This window comes from Boleophthalmus pectinirostris, unplaced genomic scaffold (genome assembly GCF_026225935.1).
Source record: "Boleophthalmus pectinirostris isolate CB_2022bp ecotype Guang Dong unplaced genomic scaffold, ASM2622593v1 HiC_scaffold_1, whole genome shotgun sequence".
NCBI classification, from domain to species: Eukaryota; Metazoa; Chordata; class Actinopteri; order Gobiiformes; family Gobiidae; genus Boleophthalmus; species Boleophthalmus pectinirostris.
The window spans coordinates 4361350-4381728 of NW_026570970.1; the positions used below are offsets into that span (position 1 = coordinate 4361350).

General features: G+C 43.9%; 1 protein-coding gene and 1 pseudogene across 4 annotated transcripts in view; both read left to right on the top strand.

The window, feature by feature from the left end:
• Window positions 1-442: 442 nt before the first annotated feature.
• Window positions 443-2785, top strand: LOC129408077 (uncharacterized; annotated as a pseudogene).
• A 4988-nt stretch (window positions 2786-7773) lies between these two features.
• The window catches only part of sestd1 (SEC14 and spectrin domains 1), a 61430-nt gene continuing 48824 nt past the window's right edge, over window positions 7774-20379 (top strand). For all 4 annotated transcript variants that reach the window (XR_008631935.1, XR_008631934.1, XR_008631936.1 and 1 more), the window contains exons 1-3: window positions 7774-8058; window positions 15915-15984; window positions 16064-16172. Coding sequence is in view for 1 of the 4 variants with exons in the window: in XM_055152162.1 (XP_055008137.1) it covers window positions 15915-15984; window positions 16064-16172 (179 nt within the window). In the remaining 3 variants the exon portion in view is untranslated. The remainder of the gene's footprint in view (window positions 8059-15914; window positions 15985-16063; window positions 16173-20379) is intronic.

The following is a 20379-nucleotide window of genomic DNA, read 5'->3' on the forward strand; positions in this document are numbered from 1 at the left end:
GTTGGAACACACCTTCCGGTCCCTCCTCTTATACAGAGGGACCAACACCCCGGTTTGCCAGTCCAGAGGTACTGTCCCCGACAACCACGCAATGTTGAAGAGACGTGTCAGCCAAGACCCACAACATCCACAGACTTAAGATACACAGGACAGATCTCATCCACCCCCGGAGCCTTGCCACCAAGGAGCTTGCCAACCACCTCAGTGACTTCAGTCCAGGGTGATGGACGAGTCCGCCTCCGACTCCCCAGCCTCGGCTTCCTTCTCGGAAGACATGATGGTGAGATTGAGGAGATCCTCAAAATACTCCTTCCACCGCCGGACAACGTCCCCAGTCGAGGTCAACAGCTCTCCCCCCGCACTGTAAACAGTATTGGTGAAGCACTGCTTCCCCCTCCTGAGATGTCAGAATCTCTTTGAGGCCGTCCGATAGTCCTCCGCCATGGCCTCCCCGAACTCCTCCCAACTCCGAACTTTTGCCTCTGCAACCGCACGGGCTGCAGCACGCTTGGTACCTGTCAGCTGTCCCACAAGGTAAAGAAGCCTGATAGGACTCCTTCTTCAGCCTGACGGCATCCTTACTTCTGGCGTCTACCACCGGGTTCGGGGATTACTGCCACGACAGGGACGAGAGACCTTGCAACCACAGCTCCGAGCGGCCGCATCGACAATAGAAGCCGAGAACGAAGCCCACTCAGACTCCATATCTCCAGCCTCCCCTGGAATCTGGGAGAAGCTCTTCTGGAGGTGCGAGTTGAAAGTCCCTCTGACAGAGGCTCTGCCAGACGTTCCGAACAGACCCTCACTACACGCTTGAACCTGTCAGGTCTTTCCGGCTTCCTCCTCCGCCAGCGAACCCAACTCACAACCAGATGGTGATCACTTGACAGCTCTGCCCCTCTCTTCACTCGAGTGTCCAAAACACGCAGCCGGAGGTCAGATGACACGACTACAATGTTGATCATCGACCTCCGGCCTAGGGTGTCCTGGTGCCACGTGCACTGATGGACACCCTTGTGCTCGAACATGGTGTTTGTTATGGACAGAGAAATAGAGACTCCAGCCCTTCTCAGAGCCCAAACTGCGCGTGGAGGTGAAGCCAACTATATCTATCTATATCGGTAACGCTCAACCTCCCGCACAAGCTCAGACTGCTTCTCCCCCATCGAGATGACATTCCATGTCCCCAGAGCCAGTCTCCATGTCTGGACATCCCGTCGCTGACGCCCCGCCTTTGACTGCCACCCAGATCTCAAGTGGAGGAGTTCAAGTATCTCAGGGTCTTGTTCTTGAGTGAGGGGAGGACGGAGGAGCTCGGTATAGAGTCACCGCTCCCTCCACTGGAGGGACTATGTCTCTCGGCTGGTCTGGGAACGCTTCTGGATCACCCCAGAGGAGCTAGAGGAGGTGAAGGAAGTCTGGGAGACCCTGCTTAGACTACTGCCCCCGCGACCCAGCCCGAATAAGTGGAAGAAAATGGATGGATGGATACAAAACACCTCCATACCTTACAATAAAACGTAAACAAACAGATTACTTGGGAATATGTTTTTTTTTTTTTATTAGCAGTTTTTTTTTTTTTTTTTTTTTGCATGTGCAGTGATTAATTGACTTTATGACTTAATACAGTTATTTATGTGTTACAAAAATAAAACCAATAGAAGCCAAAATCAGCACCACATTCATAAGAGAAAACCTGACTTCATCCTCTCACCACTTGAGATCCTCCTCAGTGCACACCAGAGTATCTGACAAACAGATGATGCTAACAGATTCATTTAAACTACACGTACGTTTGCCTTGCATTTTGTTTACTTATGTGACAGAACAATTCTATAGGGTACTAATTTCAGTTCTCGGCCCCCTCCTCTTCATCCTCTACATCCTCCCCCTCGGTCACATAATTCGCTGCCATGGCCTCCAGTTCCATTGCTACGCTGACGATATCCAACTCTACCTGTCCACCAAAACCATAACCCCGGCCACACATTCCACCCTCACAAACTGCATCTCCGAAATAAAGTCCTGGCTACAGTCAAACTTCCTCCAACTCAACTGCAGCAAAACTGAAATAATCATCATTGGCCCCAAAACACTAACCAGAACTCACAATAACTTCTCCCTCTCCATTGATGACTCCTCAGTCCCCTCCTCCTCCCACCTCCGTAACCTCGGCATCCTCTTTAACCAGACCCTTTCCTTTAAACACCATGTTAAACACATCACTAAAACCGCCTTCTATCACCTCCGGAACATATGCTCGCCTCCGCCCGTCCCTCTCCCCTCAGTCTGCTGAAACCCTCATCCACGCCTTTGTCACCTCCCGCCTCGACTGCTGCAATAGCTGCTCTACGGTTCACCCTTCAAACTCCTCAACAGACTCCAGTACATCCAGAACTCTGCTGCCCGCCTCCTCACCTGCACCTCCTCCCATGAACACATCACCCCTGTCCTCATAGATCTCCACTGGCTCCCCATCCCCCAGCGCATCCAGTTCAAACTCCTCAACACTGTGTACAAGTCCCTCCACAACCTGGCCCCCACCTGCCTCTCTGAGCTCCTCCTCCACCACCACACCCCCGCCCGTGCCCTCCGATCAGCTGATGCCAACCTCCTGTCTCCCCCCGCCAGGACTAAACATAAGACCTGGGGGGACCGGGCCTTCTTCTCCGCCGCTGCTCCCACCCTCTGGAACTGCCTGACCAAACACATCAGAGACTCATCCACACTCCCCATGTTTAAAAAAGCCCCGAAAACCCATCTCTTTAAAAAAAACTTTCATTAACTGTCTTTTTCTCTTGTCATTGTTTGTCTTCCCATGTAAAGCATCTACGGGTATCTTGAAAAGCGCTATACAAGTGTTATGTATTATTATTATTATTATTATTATTATTATTAATAATTTTTATCTCAGCTGTAACTAAATTTAATTACTAAATAATGCAAGTCCATTGCTGAGTACAGAAAGAGGCAAGGTTTGAGTTATTTACATGGAAGGATTTATACTTTAAATAATTTTGCTTGAAATAGTTTGTAAGAGTTCCATTCTTAACTACCTGGAGACGAAGGTGCTGAGGGACAATGACAAAAGGGGATCAGAAGTGTGAGAGGTCAGAGGGCGACACTTACAAAGTGCCACTGAGCATTAATGTGCATTTTATCATCATTTTAACAGTTGGTGATTTGATTGACAGTGCGGGGGGGCACTGGCAAAAATAAATGGAGAATGCTTTTGAAAAACTGAAAAAAAAACTGGTTTGTACATTTAGACAACTGAACATATTCAGACAAACTGGACAAATCAAATTTTCCTTAAGGTGAAAGTGAAAGTTAGTGTGATTGATTGATTGATTGAGTCCACACCCTTCAAATATTTATTGACTGCTCTTATCTGTATTTAACCCATACTTAGTTTGAGGCGTGTCACTGATTGGAAATTCTTATAAATGTTTTCGTTGTTTTAGTCATGCTGAGAATTCAGCCAACTACATGGTAAATGTCTTTCTTCCTTGTTGAACTACACAAGATAAAAAGATAATGTCTCATTTCTTCTTTATTTGTCCGCCACTGCTCTTTCCTCTCTTTACTTCCTTCTCAGAAATTGAGAGTTTCACACACACAACTCTTCAGTATTTCTTCTCTGGCTGTGAACACTTCACCAAAGTCTCCTTTCTGGTTAACGTCTGGACCAACAGTGCAAACATACAATATGGGAAACACTGGCGCCATCAGGTGTCACTGCTGAGACTCAAACTCCCAAAAGAAAAGAAAGAATCAAGACGGGCAAAGAAACAAAGTGTGAGATTGCAACAGCACCTGATGCAACTCTGTAGTGACAGACTGATCAGTGGCTCCTGAAGAGTTCCTGGAAACCTGGACCTTTTCAAGATATTATTGTTTGCACTTTATGATTTTCTTTTCTTTTTATTTACTTTATCCATCCAATTAAACGCTCACTTTGTTTTTGGGGAAAATTTTATCTTTAGCAAGTTACTGGAGATCTTCTCCCAGTCTGTGGGGCCAACGCCCTGGACTTGGCTGTGTCCTGCTGGAGGAGCAGCTCCAGTAAAAAGGACATTGGGCAGATCGACAAACTGATCCGTAAAACTGGTCACGTGATCAGCTGGGAACTCGAGCTTAGAAATCATTATTACTATGTTATCCTCTTTATTATTATATATTGTGATGTGTGAGCTACTGTGTCCAAATAATTTCCCTTGTGAATCAATAATCCCCTCACTCTCCCCTTTAGTCCTCCAGACCCTCCTCCTCCCGCTCACTCTCCCCTTTAGTCCTCCAGACTCTTCCTCCCCCTCACTCTCCCCTTTAGTCCACCAGACCCCCCCCCCCACTCTCCCTTTTAGTCCTCCAGACCCTTCCTCCCCCTCACTCTCCCCTTTAGTCCTCCAGACCCCTTCCTCCCCTCACTCTCCCCTTAGTCCTCCAGACCCTCCTCCCCCTCACTCTCCCCTTTAGTCCTCCAGACCCTCCTCCCCCTCACTCTCCCTTTTAGTCCTCCAGACCCCTCCTCCCCCCTCACTCTCCCCTTTAGTCCTCCAGACCCCTCCTCCCCCCTCACTCTCCCCTTTAGTCCTCCAGACCCCTCCTCCTCCCGCTCACTCTCCCCTTTTAGTCCTCCAGACTCCCTTCCTCTCCCCCTCACTCTCCCCTTTAGTCCTCCAGACCCCTCCTCCCCCCTCACTCTCCCCTTTAGTCCTCCAGACCCCTCCTCCCCCTCACTCTCCCCTTTAGTCCTCCAGACCCCTCCTCCTCCCGCTCACTCTCCCCTTTAGTCCTCCAGACTCTTCCTCCCCCTCACTCTCCCTTTAGTCCTCCAGACCCCTCCTCCCCCCTCACTCTCCCCTTTTAGTCCTCCAGACCCCTCCCTCCCCCTCACTCTCCCCTTTAGTCCTCCAGACCCCTCTCCCCCTCTCTCTCCCTTTAGTCCTCCAGACCCCTCCTCCCCCCTCACTCTCCCCTTTAGTCCTCCAGACCCCTCTCCCCCCTCACTCTCCCCTTTTAGTCCTCCAGACCCTCCTCCCCCCTCACTCTCCCCTTTAGTCCTCCAGACCCCTCCTCCTCCCTCACTCTTCCCCTTTAGTCCTCCAGACCCCTCCTCCTCCCCCTCACTCTCCCCTTTAGTCCTCCAGACCCTCCTCCCCCTCACTCTCCCCTTTAGTCCTCCAGACCCCTCCTTCCCCCTCACTCTCCCCTTTAGTCCTCCAGACCCCTCCTCCTCCCGCTCACTCTCCCCTTTAGTCCTCCAGACTCTTCTCTCCCCCTCACTCTCCCCTTTAGTCCTCCAGACCTCCTCCAGACCCCTCCTCCCCCTCACTCTCCCCTTTAGTCCTCCAGACCCCTCCTCCCCCCTCACTCTCCCCTTTTAGTCCTCCAGACTCCTCCTCCCCCTCACTCTCCCCTTTTAGTCCTCCAGAACCCCTCCTTCCCCCTCACTCTCCCTTTTAGTCCTCCAGACCACTCCTCCCCCCTCACTCTCCCCTTTAGTCCTCCAGACCCTCCTCCCCCCCTCACTCTCCCTTTAGTCCTCCAGACCCCCTCCTCCCCCTCACTCTCCCCTTTTAGTCCTCCAGACCCTTCCTCCCCCCTCACTCTCCCCTTTAGTCCTCCAGACCCCTCCTCCCCCTCACTCTCCCCTTTAGTCTCCCAGACCCCTCCTCCCCCTCACTCTCCCCTTTAGTCCTCCAGACCCTTCCTCCCCCTCACTCTCCCCTTTAGTCCTCCAGACCCCTCCTCCCCCCTCACTCTCCCCTTTAGTCCTCCAGACCCCTCCTCCCCCCTCACTCTCCCCTTTAGTCCTCCAGACCCTTCCTCCCCCCTCACTCTCCCCTTTAGTCCTCCAGACCCCTCCTCCCCCCTCACTGTCCCCTTTAGTCTTCCAGACCCTTTTTAAAAAAATTTTTTTTGTCATTTTGAGGGAAGTAATACCAAGCACATTAATAACAAAACAAAAGACTAATACAAATACAAAAAAGTGTGCATTTGCATTTTAAATTCAAATTTACATTTACATATTTTCTGTTTGTTTATATATTTTTTTTCTGTTTATTAATCTTTTTTTTTTTTTTTTTTTTTTGACTATCCATATGTAGGGTTTTAATTATTTTCTTTTATTAGCTGCTTGTCTTTACAGTCTTCATTTTTAAAGGTGCACTAAATAAACTCTTCTGTGGCTGAACGTTGAGGTTTAGTCAATGATCCTGTACTGCAGAAATAAAACAGCAGGGGGCAGTAACGCGCCACACACGGTCCAGAGCCAAAGCAGAGGAAAGTGAGCGACAGAGAGCAGAGATTCTTTAGCGGAGGGAGATTACAACCTTATTATACAAAAAAAAAATAAAAAAAAATCGATGTTGGAAAGAATAAGTTTTGTCTTTTAAGCATGTAATGATGATCCCTCTGTTTTAAATGAGAGATTTTGAATATTCACAGATGTAGTAACATTTGGCTTTTTGTGTGAATCTGACCAGAAATGTGTAAATAAATAAACAGCATAAAAATCTGAATTTGTCTTTGTGTATATTAGTGTTGTCGTGATAATAAATTTCTAACTCCTGGTTTAGTCCTGGTTTAGAACCGATTTAGTCCTGGTTTAACCTGTTGTTGGCTCTGGTTTGGACCTACTGCTAGTATTAGTAAGACTATAATTTAGTCCTGGTTTAGTCCTAGTGTAGAACAGATTTAATCTTAGTTTAGAACTGATTTAGTCCGGTTTAGTTTAGTCCTGGTTTAGTCCAAGTTAAGAACTCATTTAGTCCTGGTTTAGAAACAATTTAGTCCTGGTTTAGTCCTACTTTAGAACTGGTTTAGTCCTGGTTTAGTCCTTGTTTAGAACCAGTTTTGTCCGGGTTTAGAACTTATTTAGTCCTGGTTTAGTCCTAGTTTAGAACAGATTTAGTCCTGGTTTAGTCCTAGTGTAGACCTTATTTAGTCCTGGTTTAGTCCTAGTTTAGAAATAATTTTGTCCTGGTTTAGAATTTATTTAGTCCTGGTTTAGTCCTACTGTAGACCTTATTTAGACCTGGTTTAGTCCCAGTTTAGTCCTAGTTTAGAACTGATTTAGTCCCAGTTTAGAGCTGGTCCTAGGTCCTAGTTTAGAACGATTTAGTCCTGGTTTAATCCTAGTTTAGAGCAGATTTAGTCTTGGTTTTGTTCTAATTTAGAAATAATTTAGTCCTGGTTTAGTCCTAGTGTAGAAATAATTTAATCCTGGTTTAGTTCTAGTGTAGACCTGATTTAGTACGGGTTTAGTCCTAGTTTAGAACCAGTTTAGTCCTGGTTTAGTCCTAGTTAAGAAATTATTTAATCCTGGTTTAGTCCTAGTGTAGAACTGATTTAGTCCTGGTTCAGTCCTAGTCCTAGTGTAGACCTGATTTAATCCTAGTTTAGAACCGGTTTAGTCCTGGTTTAGAACCAATTTAGTCCTAGTTAAGAAATTATTTAATCCTGGTTTAGTCCTAGTTTAAAACTGGTTTAGTCCTGGTTTAGAACCGGTTTAGTCCTGGTTTAGTTCTAGTGTAGACCCGATTTAGTCCTGGTTTAGTCCTAGTGTAGACCTTATTTAGTCCTGGTTTAGTCCTAGTGTAGACCTTATTTAGTCCTGGTTTAGTCCTGATTTAGTCCCAAAACTAAATAAACACGTTCTTGATTTTTAAATTTAAATCCGCCGATGGTCTTTCCCGCTTTCCGATTGGCTCCGGGCTCGTCACGTGACCGGGGGGTGGGGCTTACGCTGGAGCAGGAGGAGATGCCCGTGTGTTGTGTGTTTTGTCGGCGATCTCTTCCGGTCAAACAGTCTCTGATGAAGCAGCAGCGGCAGCAGCAGCAGCAGCGACACGGGAACCGGACCGCTCTCGTTTCTGTGCGGGTTCTGTTCTGGTTCTGCTGCTGAAAAAAACCCAAACCCGCGCTTTTAATCCCGGAAAACTGCGGGGGGGAAAAGAACGCGACGGATCGGGCAGCGGCGAGACGGGAAAAGGAGCGGAAAACGTGGGACGCCGTGGCCGAAAAAGGCAGCTCCAATGCGGACTGGCTCGTAAGGTAAGATCGATATCGTTCACTTACGGAGTTGGTATCGATCCGGGGCTCGTCTGCGGTTCGTGGGGGGGTTACTGCGCGTGCTAAATGTAGGTCATTGTGTCTGTGGGCCGAGCCGAACCGCGCCGAGTCGAGCCGAGCGCAGCCGAAGGGAGTGTGCTGCATTCAGGGCCCGCGGGGAGAGAGAGGGACTGGCTCCTGGACACGGATCAATACAGAAGGGATCGGATTTATGGAAATACTCAGGGTCATCACAGTCCTGGTTTAGTCCTGGTTTAGTCCTGGTTTAGTCCTGGTTTAGTCCTGGTTTAGTCCTGGTTTAGTCCTGGTTTTACCTGTTGTTGGCTCTGGGTTGGATCTACTGTTAGTATTATTAAGGCTATAATTTAGTCCTGGTTTAGTTCTAATTTAGGACAGACTTAGTCCTGGCTTAGTCCTAGTGTAGAACAGATTTAGTCCTGGTTTAGTCCTGATTTAGTCCTAGTTTAGTCCTGGTTTGACCTGTTGTTGCTCTGGTTTGGACCTGGTGCTAGTATTTTTAAGGCTATAATTTAGTCCTGATTTAGTTCTAATTTAGAACTAGTTTAGTCCCTTTAGAACAGATTTAGTCCTGGTTTAGTCCTAGTTTAGAACAATTTAATCCTGGTTTACTTCTAATTTACAACTGATGTCCTCCTGATTAGTCTTGGTTTAGAACTGATTTAGTCCTAATTTAGAACTGATTTAGTTCTGGTTTAGTCCTAATCTAGAACTGATTTAGTGGTGGTTTAGTTCTAGTGTAGAACTGATTTAGTCCAGATTTAGTCCTAGTTTAGACTTACTTTAGAACTGATTTAGTCCTAGTTTTGTCCATGTGTAGAACTAGTTTAGTCTTAGTTTAGAACCGATTTAGTCTCGATTTAGTCCTGGTTTAGTCCTAGTGTAGAACAGATTGAGTCCTGGTTTAGTCCTGGTTTAGTCCTGGTTTAGTCCTGGTTTTGGTCCTGGTTTAGTCCTGGTTTAGTCCTGGTTTTACCTGTTGTTGGCTCTGGGTTGGATCTACTGTTAGTATTATTAAGGCTATAATTTAGTCCTGGTTTAGTTCTAATTTAGGACAGACTTAGTCCTGGTTTAGTCCTAGTGTAGAACAGATTTAGTCCTGGTTTAGTCCTGATTTAGTCCTGGTTTAGTCCTAGTTTAGTCCTGGTTTGACCTGTTGTTGCTCTGGTTTGGACCTGGTGCTAGTATTATTAAGGCTATAATTTAGTCCTGATTTAGTTCTAATTTAGAACTAGTTTAGTCCCTTTAGAACAGATTTAGTCCTGGTTTAGTCCTAGTTTAGAACAATTTAATCCTGGTTTACTTCTAATTTACAACTGATGTCCTCCTGATTTAGTCCTGGTTTAGAACTGATTTAGTCCTAATCTAGAACTGATTTAGTGGTGGTTTAGTTCTAGTGTAGAACTGATTTAGTCCAGATTTAGTCCTAGTTTAGACTTACTTTAGAACTGATTTAGTCCTAGTTTTGTCCATGTGTAGAACTAGTTTAGTCTTAGTTTAGAACCTGGATTTAGTCTCTGGTTTATTTAGTCCTGGTTTAGTCCTAGTGTAGAACAGATTGTGTCCTGGTTTAGTCCTGGTTTAGTCCTGGTTTAGTCCTAGTGTAGAACAGATTTAGTCCTGGTTTAGTCCTGGTTTGATCTGTTGTTGCTCTGGTTTTAACCTGCTGCTAGTATTATTAAGGCTATAATTTAGTCCTGGTTCAGTTCTATTTTAGAACAGATTTAGTCCTGGTTTAGTCCTAGTTTAGAATTGGTTTAGTTTTAGTGTAGACCTGATTTTGTCCTAGTTTAGTCCTAGTTTAGAACAATTTAGGCCTGGTGTACTTCTAATTTCATCCTGATTTTGTCCTGGTTTAGAACTGATTTAGTTCTGGTTTAGTCCTGGTTTAGTCCTAGTGTAGAACTGATTTCCTTCTGGATTAGAACCAATTTAGTCTGGATTTAGTTCTGATTTAGTTCTAGGTTAGAATTGGTTTAGTGTTAGCGTAGTCCTGGTTTAGTCTTAGTTTAGAACCGAGTTAGTCTTTATTTAGTCCTAGTTTAGAATTGATTTAGTCCTGATTTAGTCCTAGTTTAGAACTGCTTTTGTCCTGGTTCAGTCCTAGTGTAGACCTGATTTAGTCCTGGTTTAGACCATAATTTAGTTCTGCTTTGGTCCTAGTTTAAAACTGGTTTAGTCCTGGTTTAGTCCTGCTGCAGAACAGATTTAGTCCTGTTTTAGTCCTAGTGTAGACCTGATTTAGTCCTGGTTTAGAACACATTTAGTCCTAATTTAGGCCTGATTTAGTCCTGTTTTAGACCTAGTTTAGAACTGGTTTAGACTTAGTTTAGAACAGATTTAGTCCTGGTTTGCTCCACTAGTTTGGTCCAACCTGCACTGTAAATATTAAAGGTTCTATATTACGCAGAATTGAGTATTGTGAACCTTTCTCCTCAAAAACAGACCTGGAGTTGTGTTTTTTTTGGAGTAATTTTTATTTTATTATTAGTCTGTCTACATTTCCAAAGCTCAAAATGCTCTGTTCCACTTTGTGATGTGTGACGTTTCAGTTAACAACACTTTTTAACCTTTTAGTCCAGTAGAAATTGGCAAATAAATGAAACAAAACACAGCTCCAGGTCTGTTTGTGATGAGGAAACGGCATTATAACGTAGAACAGAAAATAATGTAATATGAAACCTTCAATTTCGGCGTGTGCTGAGCAAATGTCTGAAGCAGCAAAAACGCAAAAGCAAACACAGACAAGACAGAAACGGTGAATTAAAGTCGTCCGCCTCTCTTTAAATGACCGCTGATGTCATTAGATTATGTTTTGGTTTGGGCGCGGCGTCATTAAGAAGTTGCTGATACGATACAAACCTCGATACAGTGCACTTTTGGTTTCGATACGATATATTTAAAATAAAGAATCAAGTCTAAATCATATCTGTGGTACAAAAAGTCTTTGTTAAACCTCTTCATATGAAAGACAAACATTTTAATTATGTCCGTGACCAACGTGACCCGACCCAGAGTCCTGCACCGGTCCATTTTTAGAGATCCGCACCCGCCCGGACCTGTTAACATTCTACCTGTTAATACACGGACCCAGGACGGACCCAGGACGGACCCAGGACTGACCCAGGACTGACCCAGGACTGACCCAGGACTGACCCAGGACCGACCCAGGACGGACCCAGGACGGACCCAGGACAGGACTAACCCAGGACTAAAACAGGACAGACCCAGGACAGACCCAGGACGGACCCAGGACGGACCCAGGACGGACCCAGGACGGACCCAGGAGGACCCAGGACGGACCCAGGACGGACCCAGGACGGACCCAGGACCCAGGACTGACCCAGAATTAACCAAGGACTAACCCGGGACTGTCCCAGGATTAACCCAGGACAGACCCAGGACTGACCCAGGACTGACCCAGGACTGACCCAGGACTGACCCAGGACTGACCCAGGACTGACCCATGATAAAACAGGACTAACCCAGGATTAACCAAGGACTGATCCAGGACAAACCCAGGATTAACCTAGTACTAACCCAGGACTGACCCAGGACTAACTCAGTAACCCAGGACTAACCCAGGTGCGCCCACGTAGACTGTCGGGTGACCACAGGCAAAAGGACTGCCTCTTTGAACAGAATATTTTTGTTAAACCGTAAATAATAAGGCTGATCACACTCTGAAAACTCACATTTAGATATTTATTCTGACTCAAAGCCCCGCTGTGCACTACCGTACAATTATCGAGAACAAAACGTGCAGAAGCTTGACTACATTGTTGACAGTTTTCCAAGTGTTTTTACTGCTTCTGTTTTCACTGCTACTGCTGATGTTCCTGCTGTTTATTAAAGGTGCATTGCGTAACTTTTCTGTCAAACGCTTTTCCCCATGGAGATGTTATTGCTTTGTCAGGAATGTTTCATAGTATGGCATGAAACCTTTCTATTTTCATGGAGACTAAACCAGACCAAGTTACAGGTCAGATCTGCGGAGAGGTGACCCCGCTCATACTCAGAATATCTGTTTTTCTAGTTACCGTATTTTTTGGACTATAAGGCGCACTTAAAAAACTTTAATGTTCTCAAAAATCGACAGTGCGCCTTATGTATTAATTCTGGTTGTGTTTACTGACCTTGAACTGATTTTCTGTGGTACACGGCGCTCAAAAATCTGTCAAAATATTTTAGTGCGACATTGGTAAACTAGGAATCCGCACTGCTTGATGGATTGTGGGAGCATTAAGGCGACCGTAGTCAGGAGCCTCGTGGAGTAAAGAGCGAAGTATTGTTCTGCGTCGACTCACCGCAAGCTGCTGCCGTTGCCTTGTCGCCGTCGTTTTTGATTTAAGGGTTTGTGTCGAGGTCTGTGCGCCGCAAAGTAATTCACTGCCACAGTGCTAGGAGACGAGGATTTAAACCTGACGTTCGTGTAAACCAGGGGTCGGCAACCTTAAATACTCAGAGATATTTGGATCATCTCCCACAGAAAAGAAAACACCCAGAGCCACAAAACCCCTTTTGACTCTAAAATGAGGAGAAGACTGCAGATCATTTATTTACCTGTGGCTCTGTATAAAAGACTCTAGTGTGTTGCATTTATGAAATCAAAGAAATGCTACAGAGAATATTTGTTCATTCATTTACCGTATTTTCTGGGCTTTTAGTCGCTCTGGATTATAAGACGTACTGTCATTAAATGGTCTATTTTTGAACTTTTTTCACAAATAAACCGCGTGGGACTTTAAAGGAAACACAACAGTGTGATGGGTGAGTGGTTTTGTTTGTTTGTTCGTTCACGGTGACTCTGGGCTTTGTTCAGTTGTGGCGTGTAGGGAGGGTGTGTCTGGGACCAACGGATTGTCGGCGTGTTCGCAGTGACTCAGTTGTTCAGTCGTGTCTAGAAGTGGCACGTCCAGCTCGCTTTTTCGGTTCATTCCTTTGTTCCGTTCCTCGTCGGCGTGGAGTGATGAGTGTGTCTGTGGGTGTGTTTCGCTGTGCGGTCGCTGTCTGCTCCGTGTGTGTTTGCGTGTTCTGTGGGTGGTGCGACTTTTTTAGTAGTTTACTGAAGTCGTGCTGGGACACCCGAGTGGATTCGTGTATGGGGCGCTCTGGCTTGCGGCGAGTGCGGTCTTTTTTTGATGGGATTAGAGGCTTAAGAGCGCGTCTAATAGCCCGGAAAATACGGTATACAGTCTCTGCGTTTGACCTGCAGATTTATAATCTCTGAAAAGTTTAACATGAACCATCTACAAGAACAGACTCACCATCAGCAGCACATCCTCTGCCACAGAAAGAACACTCATATTCCACTGAGTCGTGTCCTTTAGTCCGACAGAAGCTGAACTGTATCAGCGCACAAGGAAAGAGCTGTTTTTTTTCAGCGCTTATAGTTTATGCAAATCAGTCATGTGGTTTGAAGTTTCGTTTCTGTAAAACGTAAACAAATGTGCACAAAGCTGCATTAAACACATTATTACTCAATGTATATTTGAGTCGTCCTCGTAGGAAATAAAAAAACAAACTTAAATGATCCACCCACATTCACATTCATAATCCACATTCACCAAGACAGAGAGGAAACACCGGGCGAATTACACCACGATCTGCCGATGGATCGTGGACGCCTGGACTAAGGATCAGACTCAAGTGTCTTCCTTTTGTTTCACTTAATGCTCCTTGGAGTAATCAGGTTCACCGTATAGTCAGAAAAATATGGCATTTTTGAGCTATAAAACCACCTGTAATTGAATAAATGTAAAGTAGTGCTGTTGTTTGTTTTGGTGCAGCAATAACTAACAAAAGGAGGATACTACATAGACCATGATCCTTTGCTCTTTTTAGTAATTTTAAAAGGAAAAAGAAGCACAATCACAGTTTTGTTGGCCATCAAAAAAATATCTTAATAAATATGTTATAGGGAGATTTGGATATTGTTTCATCCCTTCTGTTTATGTCCTTAAAACGTGATAGTAAAGCTGAAGAGAGAAATACTAAAATTCAATCTGCTGTGATTTTGGAGGCAGCATTTTCCAAAATATTTCGCAATAATCCTTTTCATAACTCGGAGTAGACTTTTGGGTTCAGAAATGTACAAGTGGTTTTGATTAGGCTTTCCTTGGCACACCCTGGTCTGGCTTATGTCATTGCCCCAGTAGACTTTTGTCCTTCTACTATTACTCTATTGCGTAACTTTTCTGGTGGACGGTCCGTCAGATGCTTTTCTCTACGGAGATGTTGATGTTGTCACCTTTTTAAAGCTTCACTATGTAGCTTTTCTGGTGGTGAATCTGCTGTTTGCTTGTCTTTGCTGGATATTATAGCTTATGTCCCACAGAATAGCTTTAAATAGAGCTGGGTATCATTAAGAAGTTGCTGATACGATACATATCTCCATACGTAGGCCATGATACGGTACATACCTCGATACGTAGGCCACGATACGGTACATACCTCGATACGTAGGCCACGATACATACCTCGATACGTAGGCCACGATACGGTACATACCTCGATACGTAGGCCACGATACATATCTCGATACGTAGGTCACGATACATACCTCGATACGTAGGCCACGATATGAGGCATACCGCGATACGTAGGCCACGATACGGTACATACCTCGATACGTAGGCCATGATACATATCTCGATACGTAGGTCACGATACATATCTCGCTACGTAGGCCACGATACGAGACATACCTCAATATGTAGGCCACGATACGATACATACCTCGATACGTAGGCCACGATATGAGGCATACCGCGATATGTAGGCCACGATATGAGGCATACCGCGATATGTAGGCCACGATATGAGGCATACCGCGATACGTAGGCCACGATACGGTACATATCTCGATACGTAGGCCATGATACATATCTCGATACGTAGGTCACGATACATATCTCGATACGTAGGCCACGATACGATACATACCGCGATATGTAGGCCACGATATGAGGCATACCGCGATATGTAGGCCACGATATGAGGCATACCGCGATACGTAGGCCACGATACGAAACATACTGCGATACGTAGGCCACGATATGATACATATCTCGATACGTAGGCCACGATATGAGACATACCTCGATACATAGGCCATGATACGATGCATACCTCGATACGATGCATACCTCGATACGTAGGCCACAATACGAAACATTACACACATAAATTACTGCTTAAACTTTCTTTTTTGAGATATAATGTTAAATTAGGACACTTTAGGTAATAGGTAGAAACAGAAAGAGATTATTATTATTATTATTATTTTTATTGATGTTGTATTTCATTGACCTCCAATAGCTATCAGCTTTTCTTCCTGGAGACCTATGTTGCATGTTTTTTGGGTTGATGTGGGAAACCGGAGTGCACGGAGGAAACTCACCAAGACACGGGGAGAACATGTGAACTGTAAATGTTTTTTTTGTTAATAAAAAAACAGTAACTTTGAACGATACAATATTTTTATTAACCCACACAAAGAAAACAGTCATGTGACCTCCTTAATGCTTTGGAGTTTAGAAAAAATAGTTGTTTAACATTACAAATTAGACGATAAGAAAGGGATTATGCAGTATTTTTTATGCCAGCCTCGTTTTCATGTAGTCCATTTTGTGACATGCATAGGTCTCAACTACAGTGTTTTATTTGACTTGGTTCCATATCCAGAAATATTAGTCCTGACTGTGTTAAGAATCTGGCAAAGTTTCATATTTGTTACATAAAAGTGAAATATTTTGGTCCTTAACAGCTCCACTATATTGTTACATCTTCACTTAACACTGTCTCTTGTGTTTCTGTAGATGTCTAATGTTATGATGGAAGCCACCACCATCCTCCCCATCCTCAAGAAGAAGCTGGCCTTCCTCTCAGGTACTGCACGCGCCCACATCTCGTCAACATTAAAATTGTAACGTACATAACGGTAACTGGAGACGTATTTTGTACCCAGGGGGTAAGGACCGGCGCAGCGGGCTCATCCTCACCATCCCCCTGTGCTCCGACCAGACCAGCATGGAGGAGCTCAGTGCCACGCTCGACTACCTGCTCAGCATACCCAGGTAACACTCAGCAGCATACCCGGGTAACACTCAGCAGCATACCCGGGTAACACTCAGCAGCATACCCGGGTAACACTCAGCAGCATACCCGGGTAACACTCAGCAGCATACCCGGGTAACACTCAGCAGCATACCCGGGTAACACTCAGCAGCATACCCGGGTAACACTCAGCAGCATACCCGGGTAACACTCAGCAGCATACCCGGTAACACTCAGTGTACCCATGTAAAACTTGACATACCCTGGTAACACTGCCCATACCCGAGTAACATTGCCCATACCTAGGGAACACTCAGGGTACCCAGGTAACACTCAGTAACACTCTGCATACCCGGGTAACACTCGGCGTGCCCGGGTAACACTCGGCGTGCCCGGGTAACACTCGGCGTACCCGGGTAACACTCAGTAATTCTCAGCGTACCCGGGTAACACTCAGCATGCCCGGGTAGCACTCAACATACCCATGTATCACTCAGTAACACTCAGCATACGCAAGTAACATTCAACATACCCAGGTAACACTCAGTAACACTGCATGCCCGGGTAACACTCAGCGTACCCAGGTAATACTCAGCATGCTCGGGTAACCCTCGGGCGGGACGCGAGATGCATTTACATGAGAATAAAACTGGTAGAAGCCGTTTAATTCAATGGGAAACACAACTTTTTGTCTTTTTTCCATTTGCTGGCAGATTTTGTGAGTCTGAACAGACATTGTCGTCATGGTGTTGGACCATAGAAGTAAACAGATTGTTTTTTACTCATGTTAAAATAAAGCAGACTGCGTTAGCCCTCAGCTACTGTGAGCAGTCTGGGAGTTTTATTCAGATTTGAGCAGCTGGACCATGTCACTTTATGTTTCGTGTCTGTTTTTGACAGAATCTCCTAAAGTCTGTTTCTTCTTGTAATTGATCAGTTGGGAATAGAAAAGCTCTTCTACATTTAAAGGAATATTTTGTTTACCCCCTCGGAGATGTTTCCACCGTCCGTCAGTGGGCGTTTCCGCATAAATCTACTGCAGTATTATTACATCTGCACAATATGAGAAAAATATGTCAAATTCAAACTCTTTTCTTTTGCGGTAATGATATTATTTCAATATTTTAAAGGTGCATTCTGTAACTTTTCTGGTGGAGGGTTCGTCAAATACTTTTCTCCATGGAGATGTTATTGCTTTGTCTGGAATGTTTCACAGTACGGCATTAAACCTTTTTATCTTCATGGAGACCAAATCAGACCAGGTCAGATCTGTGGAGAGGCGACCCTGCTCACAGTCAGAATGTTGTTTTTCTAGGTATTTTTGAGCTTTAAAACCTGCACCTGTAATTTAATGAATGTAAAGTAGAGCTGTTTAATGTCACACTGTGGAACATTTTGGGCAATAACATCTCCATGGAGAAAAGCATTTGATGGACCCTCAGTCCTGGTCTCAATCCTGGTCGGGTACTGGTCTCAATCTTGGGCTGGTCCCGGTCTCAATCTTGGTCTCAGTCCTGGTCTCAGTCCCGGGCAGGGTCTGGTTCCGGTCTAGGTCCCGGTCTGGTCCTGGTCTCAGTCCCAGTCTCAGTCGTGGTCTCACTCCTGGTCCTGGTCTCAGGCCTGGTCTCAGTTCTGGTCTGGTCCCGGTCTCAATCTTGGTCCCGGTCTCAGGCTTGGTCTCAGTCCCGGTCTCAGTCCTTGGTCTGGTCCCGATTAGTCCTGATCCCCTGACAGTCCTGGTTCAGTCCTGGTTCAGTCCTGGTTTAGTCCTGGTTTAGTCCTGGTTTAGCTTAGACCTGGTTCTGGTTCCTGGTTCCTGGTTTCCTGGTTCTGGTCCTGGTTCTGTCCTGGTTTAGACCTGGTTTAGACCTGGTTTAGACCTGGTTCAGACCTGGTTCAGACCTGGTTTAGACCTGGTTCAGTCGCTGAACTGGTTCAACGTTAGGTTTTCTTATTTTTGGTTTTACTTTGAACAAGGAATGAACGAATGATACACGGATTCACCAGAAAAGTTACACAATGAAACTTTAAATCATATCAGATTAATATGACAAGTTTGTGGATCCAGTTCAGAAACAGAAAATCTCCCGTAGAGTTATAACGGCACCTGCCCTGGCTCCATCTGAAATCCTCATCAAATTCAAAGCAATTTTATTTAAATATTTTATAACAAGACCAGATAATAAAAAGAAAAAGACGAAAATTAGGATCCATCCATTTGAGAAAAAATTTAAACTGCCCTATTTTGTTCTGCTCGTTTTGATTTTGTGTGAACATGTCTTTGCTTGACTCCACAAACAACTTTTCTCAGAGGAGCTGTTCCAAAAAAAAAACTTCTGTGATTTGGTGACTCAGTGTTTATTTTAAAGTTCTTCGCAATATCCGAGGATTTCCAAAAGAAGGTCGAGAGCTGAAAATCTTTGAAAATAACATGATCTGAAATGCACGGGATTCTTGGACTAGTTTATTTATCTGTTTGTTTTTGATTGGTTAAAGAAATCTGTTTACATCGAGTTTGTGCCTAGAGAAAAAATAATATACATATAATAAATACATACTACATTATAAACAACAGACTTATATTAACTCACACATGTTCATTACAGAGTTTTAAAAACATATCTGGTTACTTATGAGCCCGGTCAAGCAGAAGTAAACAACAAGGCCAAAAATTCAAGTTAATTCATCTGATATAAAAATGTATTGAACAGATACATATGTACTCTAGTTTATGAAACTGTTGACCTTTTTTTTGTACCATTTTTGGTTCTAAATTTCCATACGTTTTAAACAGACCATGTATGAAACATGGAACAAAAATGTTTTCCCAAATTTCAAAGACCTGAAAATCATGTAAATAAATGGATGTATTTCATCATATCTTGTGTTATTCCTATCTTTGAACTGTTGATGAAGGTACATGATTTAAAAAAAAAAAAAAGTATTTAAAATGATAAAAATTTGCTTGGAAGGACTGACATATTTTATAGAAATAGTTTCCTTTCATTTTGAAGTAATATTAAAGTATTCAGAAGAAAAAAGCGACAAATGATGTAAAATCCTGCACCTTCTACTTGTTTGAACAATTTTCCCTCCGTTACTTTTCCCTCCGTTACCATGACCTTTCTTAATAAAAAATCTCTTGAGTCAAAAAGTAAGAGGTTTTTCAACCTAATCTTGTACCATATGGTAGAAAACTATATGAAGCAAATATTCAAACCAGTTTGTTAAGGATATGTAAGTGAGAACCAAGAGTTATCACTGTTTGGATTTATTGCCCAAAAAGTGCTGCATATTTCATTCCCTCTGTTACCAACAGAGGGAATAAGTTTTTAAATTTTTTGTCAACAACTTGAAAGAATATCACAGGTTTAACTTGACCCTGTTGGAGTGTAACTCTTTCCTACATTCTGATACTTTACTTATTTCAATAGTTCCTCTAGTTTCTGAATAAGAGACATTTGAATGTCAAAAATCTGCCCCTGTTTCCCTCCGTTACCACTTGACTGGACACATATGTACATTGATCATGAAACTTAACAAATATTTACATTATAGCAAAATAATTCACACACTTTTTGGCATCAGTTTTGGCAATTTAGACAATTTTGACCCATTTTATTTTGGTTTTTGTACTGTATTATGTTTTACAATTATTATTTTATCTGTTTACTTTTTTTAAATTATTACATCTTGCAGCGCTGTCACTCACTCACCCTTATACCACGAAAGCAAAAGATCTTTATAATTTATTTTGAAGCTGTGGCCGCGTCTCATTTCTCTTTCCTCACGTCCTTCTTCTCGATCCTCCGTTTTTCAGCTGTCAATCAAATGTTTCATATGAAGTGTTGTCCCAAAGAAAACCACAGAATGAAGGAGTAAACCTGAGGGAGGCTTCAGGAGCAGACGCCAGAGAAAAAAATCAAACTTTATTTGTCTCTGTGAGGAGTTTAGATCCCGGGACAGTCCCAGTTTTGAACCTGTGTCCCCAGTCCCAGCAAATTTATCCAAAAGCAGTGATTTGTCCCAGTTTTATACAAGAATTGTCCCAGGTGTTTCTATTTTTGACCAGTTTGAGCTAAACCGGGACTACATCAGGTCTAAACCAGAACTAAAACAGGACTATTACAATTTTTGACTAATTTAATCCCTACCAGCAGTAAAAAGGAGCATACATCGTCATTTGTTTAGATAAAATGCAGAAAAAAAAAAACGTGTTTGCAAATG